The 10,344-nt window shown below is 39.6% G+C and overlaps 1 protein-coding gene across 7 annotated transcripts in view; it reads right to left on the bottom strand.

Annotated features, from left to right (window-relative positions):
* Positions 1-7,362: 7,362 nt before the first annotated feature.
* Positions 7,363-10,344, bottom strand: part of gapvd1 (GTPase activating protein and VPS9 domains 1) — a 34,460-nt gene continuing 31,478 nt past the window's right edge. For all 7 annotated transcript variants that reach the window (XM_088076995.1, XM_088076996.1, XM_088076998.1 and 4 more), the window contains one exon: positions 7,363-10,329. In XM_088076995.1, the coding sequence (XP_087933121.1) occupies positions 10,189-10,329 (141 nt within the window). In that variant the 3' untranslated portion in view covers positions 7,363-10,188. The remainder of the gene's footprint in view (positions 10,330-10,344) is intronic.

Raw genomic sequence — 10,344 nt, 5'->3', positions numbered from 1 at the left:
TACATGGAAATGCATCTCTGCCTAATTTATTCAGAAAAATTAGAATATACATTACAAATATTTCCATAGACGACATCGGCAACATGCGGTTGTGAATTTAATGACTTATTTCTTTGTATTCATGCTTATGGATTAGGTCAGGAGGGCACTTTCCCCAAGCAGTTGTTTTTTTGTTTTGTTTTTTTTAAAGAAAACAGATAAATAATTAAACACAGGTGTATATGTTGATATTTATATTCATCTTTCATTCCCTCCCAGCTGCTTTGCCACTCAGTCTATGGCAAAGAAAGCTTAAAACAAGAGAGAATACACACTGAGGAAATGTGTGCAAGTGTATATGTGCTGTGAAAACCAAGTGTGTGTGCCACTTGTAGTGGCAAGATGCATGACTCTGGACACAACCCAAAAGCAGGGATTATTGACATGGATGCTCCACCATTAATAAGCCGCCGTATCCTTTGTGTTCGGGGTCGCCATTGCTGCAGTTAACTATAACTTGTCAAGGCTGCTCTAGCCGCACAATGCGTACCTCATGCATCTCCTGTCAGCAGGCATAATTCCTGGATGCTGGCACGCCGCTGATTTCTGCATAAGTGATGCGAGCCTTCTAGTAGAGTTAGGAGCACGAGTCTTTTGCCATTGAGAGATGTTCATCATTCTTGATCTGGCTCTGTCAAGACCTGGTGTTTTAGTGCCTCTCACGATTAGGCAGAATTGACAGGCCAAGAAGGCAGTGAATAGCAAAAATGTGTGGAACTAAGGGGGTGTGGTGTAGGCTGTAGGGTGAAGTGGAGTGTGGCCGCCATTTAATCTGCAATTTATCAGTTTAGGCTGCACCATGTAACATCAGGGAGATTACATTCCGGAGAGAAGGAGCTCTATCTCTCCTCCATCCCCTCCTCCTCCCCTATCTCCTCTCAAATGCCTCCTAATGTTGTCTGACGGCACAACGCCGAGGACAAAGAGGGAGGACTGTCTTTATTGTCACCATTATTGTTTCTGAAACCCTTAATTAATATATAGCATTGTGGACTCCTCTGTGAGTAAGCAATGAAGTGCGGGTGACAGAGAGACAGAGCATAAGAGGTTTGCTGCAGCGAGACAGGCTGCATCTTTTATAGAGGCCGTTTGTCATAAAGGAAAAAGTTAAGGCCAGATTTAACATGCACAAGCAAACAGACTGCATTCAAACACACACACACACACACACAAGTTGCCATTGACGTCTGCACATGACCTCTGACAACACCGATCACGTTGGGCCAATAAATGCTTAATTGCCATTTTTCCGTTGGGCTGCTTTATTGATGTCATTTCAAAAGTGATTAATATGAACTGTTAACTAGCTGTTGCATTTAGCACTAAACAAAACTGAACTGACATGTTGAATCATATTGATTTTTTTATTTAACTAACATTGTGCAGAGATAAAAACATTTATTCAAAAATGTTGTGTTATTAAGATTGCAGATTTTGTTTGGGCGGGACAAATTTAAAATGTGATGTTTAGGGGTCCTTGCTAGAAAATTTGGTGCATTAAAAACATAATTTCCTGCATTCTGGTTTTTATGCACCGATTCGTGCCTTTTTGTACATTAATATATGGTGTAAATGTCTTTCATTTTGTCAAAATAAAAATCTTACACTTGTTTTGTGTTTTGATTAGGGGTGACAAATGCACATTCTAAATATTGTGGGGGACATGCCCCCTGCAGCCAAACCATACAATAACATTATACTAAATGTCTTTGCAACTGGAAGTTAATGTGCAGGAAAAAAATCTTAAGTTAAGTGTTCTAGACTCGAGGATCAATGTATAAACGGCTTATTTTTTATTTATTTATTTTTTTTCATTTTTTTCATAAGCAGCAGGAGGACACAGGTGTCTTAATTTAATTTTTTATATTTACACAAATATCATAGACAAACAAATCCAAAATATTTTCTCACATTTGTGCTCCTTGCACACTCTCTATGGTGTTTAAAGGGGTCATTAACAAGGTCACTAACTCTATTAATATACTCTGGTGGTGGAATATACCAGCATGCCTAGCTCCTCTGTTTTTATCTCTCGTTCTGGGAGGGCAGAAACAGAAATATGAAGACGCTGGCTTACAGGAAGGAAACCCATGGCAGCCTGATATTAAAATGGTTCAGGAGTCAAGTAGAACAAGTCAAGTAGCTGCAGGGCAAACAAAAGAGAGAGAAAGAGGAGGGAAAGAACAGGTCATTCTTAAAAGCTAATGGACTGTCAATGGTCATATTGTATTATATCGAATATCATAAAATATGTTTGCTTCTTGTAAAGACTGCACTGTTAGTCATTGGCTGCCTATTACCAAGATTATTGACTAACAGCAATAAAAAAAACATTTTGACAGAACAGAAATTAATTAAATTTACATGTTTTAATTTGAATAATGTATTTTATGGGGGTTTTTTTACAGCTAAATCTATGAGCTTCCAGTGCAAATATTGCTTTTCTTTTTCAAAAACTCACATTCACAACCACACACTTTCCTTTTTTTTACGTCTTTTTTCTTACATCTCGGTAACCTTTCCAGTGTGGAGTCCATCTACCAGCTGTTGAGATCAGAGCTCGCACCGCTGCAGCTTACAGCCCTGTCCACCAGATGGACTGTAGCCTGAACACCATGCAGGGCTGATACAAAACACATTTTTGTGTCTGGACACACAGAAAAAGCAGCCACTTGTGCAACAGAATTCACTCAACTCTTTATTAGGTATTTGTACATTTAAAATCCAGTGGATGCAGAGTGCACACACACATTGGTGCAATTTATTGCTTCATGATCACCAATAAAGCCACCTTTATTAAGCGTGCCTGTATCCCGAGGGTTATTTTCCAGACATTCCCAGGAGGAAGTATGACCCGCTACACTTATCTGCACAGCCTCTCTCCAGCGACAGAGAGCTTGATCCATCCTGAAAGGGGGATTGAACTCTCACAAGATGAAGACATGACATCTTCGGCTTACTTGATGTCAATGATAGGACAGCTCACTTGTAGATCGGGCATGTTGCCAGCCAGCTCTCCCTGGGTCCTGAACGCTGCCTCTGAACAGAGGCCAACGACACAGATGACATCCGGGGAAGCCCGTCACCTGTTGCTTAAGGACAGAATAATCAAAGTGGGTCATACTGGGACGCTGGCCTTGCGGTGTGTGCAAGGGCTGATGTGTTCATCCAATGCATGTGTGTGTGTGTGAGTGTGTGTTTCCTAGACTTGTCAGGGCAGCAGTCAGAGATGAGCCCTGAAATCCACCCCAGTGACAGAGATCATCAGCATCAGCAGCAGATCTTCAGCCTAGATCATGTTCACAATGAGAGCTGTGCCAGGCAGTGACACCACTGCACTGTCCAGTTGTACAAGAAAAAAGAAAAAAAATGCTGCCTGCCAACACATTTCTGAACATTGATTTAACCCTTTAACACCTGAATCCACATCAGTTTTCTTGTGCTGCGTTCACACACTTTTCACAAGGTTTTAAACCTCTGAAACCTGAGAAAGGTCCTGCAAATTGCAACCAAAAAAAAGTACACGTTGACAAGGAAATGACCTGAAAAATGTTCCTGGAGGGGGAGGGGGGCTTTATCATCAAAAAAACTGGGGAAAAATGTCCAGAAAACTATATTTATAATTGTTATAATTACAAGTTATGCTACAGAAAAAAATTACACACACACACACATACACACACACACACACACACACACATACACATGTATATATATATATATATATATATATATATATATATATATATATATATATATATGTGTGTGTGTATATATATATATATATATATATATATATATATATATATATATATATATATATATATATATATATATATATATATATATAAGCACTTTCTTACATTTTCAGGTTATTTTCTTCTAACTTATATATATTTTCTTATTCCTTTTTGGGCCATTTTTTGTTAAACTCATCCCCTTCCCATCTTTTTGAGAGAAATCAAGCCAGTTTGCTCAGGTTTCAAAGGGTTGAAAATGTTTAAATCAGCAAATGTGTATTACACAATCTGAGCATTTCTCAAGGCAATAACAGCGTTCAATTTTAGTATAAACAAATAACTTTATTGATTTACACGCATAAAATACATGTTATTGTTGCCCTTAAGGGAGTTTTTTTTTCTCCTTACGATCCATGCTTGACACATCCCTAACAATATTGCTTAATTGCAACCTCAATGAAACATGCGCGTTCAATCAGGGAGGGAGTTTACTGTCGAATTTATGGAAATGCGTGAAAGAGGCCTGTGTTAGTTGTAGGGTACACCTGCTCTTGTCAAGGTACTCAAGTACGCTGGGTAATTGGCTGTTGATTGCTGCCATTAACATGTGATGGCTAAGTGCATCTAATTCCTGTTCTATTTCCACGGTTCAATTTGATGTCACCACCCACTCTTTCTCTCGCAGGTGATTAGCTGTGCATGTGGAAATTGTTCTTTTTCTAATGATATAAGCACAATATATGGAAAGGAGTGGCAGCCTCAGAAGCGCCATTGTAACTGACACCTTTGCTTAATTGATATCCTTTGTGGTGAGCAGTAAAAGAAAACATGGGGAATGTCATTTATTACTTCTATTTTAGACTAAACCCAGTGGGTTGAACACCACAGTAAAAGTGCAAAGGGATGCAATAATCTACATATCTGTCCTTTGGAGTGATGCTATAACATGACTGTTTGGGTTACTGTATTTCTAAGGTTTAATATTGACTCTTTGTAGCATCCTCCTAATAAACCAGCTTTTCTGTTATTTGTTACAAGACACAAATCTCCTTTGTCTTTGTAGTTTAAACTAAAATTATTACAGAGAATGGTGCTCACTTTTACTATTTGCATCTCTTACAGTATCACCACCTCAGGGCACAGAGACTTGGTATCCCTTTGAGTTTTAATCTCTTCCTCTGCCTGCATCCTCGCGGCTATTTCATTTAAGTTTTAATATGTGTATTTGACATTTTTGTTCATTTAGAGCCCCCTCCTCCTCCTCCCTGCACTTAATTTAATTGACGTGCTGCTGCCTTGTGTTGTTTATTCTGTCCTTTGTGAAGATTTCCCGCCACAGCCAGCAGATTAGTCCCAATGAGATATGTTCATATGGACCTGTACCGTGCAGGGCGTGCGCGTGAGGGGCGAGAAGAGGGCGCGCGCTTTGTGTAATGACACTTTTTTACATGACAGAAAATTCCACGCGGAACCTTAGTCAACAACATATATTTTTTATTAACTAAATAATAAAAAGTATTACACGTAAATGCCTGTCCATATAATTAGTGTGTAATTTTTAATCTTGCTACAACTGAAAAAAATAATAATAATGATAATAATAATAATAATAATCAAAAATATATATTTGACGAATATCCACAATGAACAAAACAGATCCAGTTCCAGACAGCGAGTCCCATTGGTTTTAAATGTCAAGCCGTCGTGCCCCGTGGTGTTCTTTGTCTGAGCCGCTCTCAGATCAGATCTGCAGAGCGTCGTCGGGAATGGTGCGTCTGCCATCTGCAGGACACCGAGGGGGAAACACACACGTACAGTGGGTAGCATGTACAGTCACTGAGGAGAGCAGTGCTGATGCTGTTTGTTTGTGTTCCTGCAACTAAAAGGTTTTGTTTGAAAATTTGCGATCCCTGCTTCAGATATAGCCAAATGCTTCCATCCATTTGTGGTGTGTGTGGGGGGGGGGGCACGCCACCTTCAATATTTAGACACACAACCGGAAATGTCACATGTGAAAAAAAAAAGTTTGTAGTATATAATAGGGGTTGAAATCAACAGGCCCCTGGATACAATATTATCTCGATACATAAGTCATAACATGATATTATTGCAGTTTTAAACAGGCTGCGATATGCTGAGTATTGTGATATAATATGATGTATTGTTATAACATTATAGCCCAAAAGACAAAATTTGTCAGCATTTGTTTTATCTAAAAAGATAAAAGTTTTCAGTGTGTTCATCTTACTTCAGTCATTTTTACTGCAGCAGAATGTATCCGTTGGACTGATTACATTTTTCTAGCAGGCTACCAAAAGTTTACTTTGCATCTGTAATAACAATTTCTATTTTTTTTTAAATCGATACCTGATGTTAGAGTACTGTATACAATATCGCCACACAAAAATATTGCGATACTATGCTGTATAGACACCCCTAAATGGTGTAATTTTAACCATGCTTGGACTTCTTCAATTTAGGCCCATCTTTATTCTTCTGTGACCAAATTTTTACTATTGATTATGGATTTTCATGACAATCTAATTGTTGTACTGTTAAAACTGTTTGCTAACTTCACATTGTTGTATAAAGTTGGTCAGCGCTTTACAACGTTTGCTTACAGGAAGTCAGTTTGTGTGATTTCATGACATCATATTGTCAGATGCTGAGCTGGTGTATGATACAGTTACTGTTTCCCCCCACAGCCAGGAAATACCAGACCAACGTGTGAAGTCATGCACGAGCCCCGCTGGACTGATCATCTGTCATCCCACAGCCATCTGGGTGAGACCTCAGGCCTGTTTATGTCTTCAAGCAACACAACCACATCAATAGAAAACTCAGATGAGTCTTCTTCACTTGATCCATCTGCCATCACCTGTAAAACAAACCTCTGCTGCACTGATACCTCATCTAATTTGGGAGTAATATTACACTTCATGTATGTGATGTGTCTCCACACAGCTTCATGTCGCCTCTTCTGAAAAAAAAAAAAATCAGCCAATAAAAACACAGCATGTGGAGCAGCGTGAGACAAAAACAAAACCAAGCCCCGTTGTATCTCAAATCAGCTAAGTGCCACATAGTCAAAAGATCCAATCTCCAAATCTGGCCTATCTAGCCAATGGCTTATGCAACTAATTAACTTCACACACCAAAATTTGAATTTAAATTAACAATTGCGAGATATCATCAGGGGACACAAAGCACCCCACGAAGAAGTTTATGATGAAAAAAAGATGAGTATTAGAGGCGGCAATCGGTGAAGTAAGGAGGGCTTTTAGATGAGGGGATATCTCCAATTACAATCCACCGTACACTTGTCAGCAGTAATGAAATGTTTGCTGAGAGGTTGCTATTTGTGGCTGCTAGATTGGATGATGCTGCTCCACTGCCCCCACTAACAATTATATTCCGCGCATACATTTCTCCACCATCTCTGCTATTGTGTGAACTGTCGGCCATATATACCTTCAACTGTCCAAGAAGCCGCGGCATAATGAAACTATTGTGTACAGTAGGTGTGACATCCTCCTACTCGCTGCAAATGTACCTAAAGAAAGAAGAAGAAGAAAAAAAAGGGAAAACTTCTGCTTCTTTTATTGTTTTTAAAGAATTACATAATGCATTAATCACAGTAAAGACAAACCGGCTTTCCCCGCATGTCATAATTGTGCAAGCTTACAATTAAATGTAAAATTAGATGTAAGATGTAAAACTCTTTTCTTTTTTTCTCTGCTCAGCTTTTCAACTCAATTGCACAGGGAGCAGAGCAGTAAAGCTTTGAAGAACAGGCCGACTCTTTAGCCTGCTCACTTGACACCACTGCCCAGTGGTTTGCATACAATCAGAGCTAAAATTACAGTTGCGATCACAGTCATAAATATATTTGTGTAAATAATCTGGTGTTTTGATCAGTACTTCACGGGGGTCATCTGTAGCTGCTGCGACGCTGAAACATAAGCCAGGTCCAAATAATTTCATCAGATTTGTGCAGTATGTATTTCCAATTAAAGTGACATCACATAAACCTAATTAGTATAGATGCAACCTGCAACTTGATTTTCCAGTGCATGGTTTTCTCATCAAATTGATTACACAGACTCTGCGAAGGAAGTCTACTGCACGTACGAATCTGGTGCTTCTGTAGGAGGATATAAAAAAATGCATTTGTGATGTTGCACATAAGCTTGAAAAAGCAACAGCCGGGTGCTTAACTCCAGCCACTCCGGCTTTATTCTAATTACAATATGTTAAATGACTGCAAAGGCCAGACGTAATGACGTTTTTCTTTTTTTTTTAAATGCACTGCTCCCTGTCAATTTTCTCAGGAAAACACATCTGTTTTGTGCAAAATAAATCATCGAGTTCTGATATGCAAGTATCACGGACACAAAGAGAAGCTTTGCATCCTCTTGCAGGTTCAATTACTGGCCTGTAGGGCAGATGCTAATCCTATTCTACTGGTTTATCATGATTGAGAATGTACAGACCGTTCAGTGACTTAATGCAAGAGGAGGCAGAGGGTCAACCAATCACACCATCGTCTCACGCGCACTCACTAGATAAAAAAACACACTCACGTACTACACCAACCACTTTTTAGCATAAACTGCAAGTCAGTAACAAGTCAATAGAGGTGATTATTTGCTCTTCTATCCTACTGTGTATTGTGCTGTCGGGTCAGTCGCCGTGAATGGATTATCGAAAACTATAATACACGTGGCACGTCTGTGCACAAAAATGAAGCAAGAGAGAGAGAGGGGTTTGTAGTCACTTTTGGGTAATTAAAGACATGCTTGTACTAGATTTGGAAAGTTACAATGACACTGGGATATCACAGCACGTCAAATTGGGGAGAGAGAACAAAAAACAAACAAAAAAAAAGTGCACATAAACACGAGTCCCTTTCTTGAACTTATGAGGAGGTAGAGAGCTAATATCCAATAGTTCACTCATCTGCCCATGTGGACACATGTGGCATCTCAGGTATAAGATTAGAAGCTAAAATTGTTCGCTAACAAAGGCTTGTGTTAATTAAGGGTGATGTGAACAAGCATCACAGCAGGCCAAACTTTTTCCTCCCTTCCCCGCGCTGTTTTACGATTTCCTAGCAGTGCAAAAATATGATCCAGTACTCCGTTGTCAACCAATTCAGGACAGTCATAATCAGGGTCATTGGTTTCAACTCTGAGGTAGGATCTCCAAAGGGGATGTTTGTTCAAACTCAAGTGCATTAAAGGGACTGAGCCATGACAATCAGTGATGTGGAGATGCCCTCCTGCAGCGAGGGCCGGACAAAGACGTGGTTGGCTCATTGGAGTGTGCGTGCTTGTGTGTGTGTGTGTGGAGAGGGTGTAGGGTTGGGGATAATATCTATGCTGGGTTAAAAAATAATAGTCAAAAATAATTACCTGTACAGAGCGCCCTGCATCAAAGGCACAATTTTCAATATTTCCACAAATGCCACCGCTACTGTGCATGAGTTGACCCTGTATCGTAATGCCCCAGCATCCCCACCGACTCTGCTAAGGTGCCTTCCTAACTCAAGCTTTTCTAGAAAATTTTATTTATAGTTACACCACTTGCCTCAGACATCTTGAATGGGCATGATATGCATTTTTCTTTAAAATTAGATAAACAAAAGCATCAAATAGAATTACAGAAATAAATACATTTTTATTTCATATAAATATGTGGGCCCTTACGTCCAAATTGTCACTGACACGTGTTTTTTTGGGAATAAGACGAAGTAAACAATTCATGAAATAAGCTGCCCTACTTGTTTGATACACTTATGAGTGGTATGGTTATTGAGAACTGATCTCAAATGTTTATGAGTCTCTAAATCCCGTCCGTAACCACCACGCACTGTAAATCCCCGACGACACAATGCGTTTAATGAACATTATACCGTAATTTAATTGGAAGCCCTTCCCTCTCACTCAGGGGGGGAATAAAAAGATCAGTGATCACATCAAGGAAGTCTGGTCCCTTTATATAGGATTATCTTTTAGGTTTGATTTAATGTCATATTGGTAATTGTGTGTATATATATATATATATATATATATATATATATAAAATTTCTAATACAGACCCCAAACATGATTGAAGAGACAAAAAGGACAAAAAAAAAAAAATCAGGTTCAGAGTTAACATCTTGCCAATTATTTCCCCAAGGCCGTTTTTTTTTTCAGCACGGCTTAAACCCGGATTTGTCCACATACATACAGTAATATATATTTTGTACTCTTTCAACGTCTCTGGCTATGTACAAGCTATACAAATAAAGAGCAGGCTGAGGGCCAGGTTTTATAAGCTCTGCAGAGGGAGCAGTTGGTTGGGAAGTCTCCCAGTCTCCCGGCTCCTTCCCCCGCAGTCTGCCCATACAGGTGGCTGTTCTGCTTCACTTGCGATCGTCGATGGTCTTAATGAATTCCACCGCCGCGGTGAACTGCATCCACCAATAGCACTCCTCCCCACTCAGCCGGCTGGCATAGAAATTATTGATGTACTGAACGGTGGACAGCAGGCAGGGCGGGTTTGCCTGGAGGGGAGGAGA

The sequence above is a fragment of the Plectropomus leopardus genome, chromosome 4 (assembly GCF_026936395.1).
Source record: "Plectropomus leopardus strain MGB_pleo_1.0 chromosome 4, ASM2693639v1, whole genome shotgun sequence".
In the NCBI taxonomy this organism is placed as follows: Eukaryota; Metazoa; Chordata; class Actinopteri; order Perciformes; family Serranidae; genus Plectropomus; species Plectropomus leopardus.
Note: the sequence above shows the minus strand (reverse complement) of the source record. Positions and strands in the feature narration are given on the sequence as shown.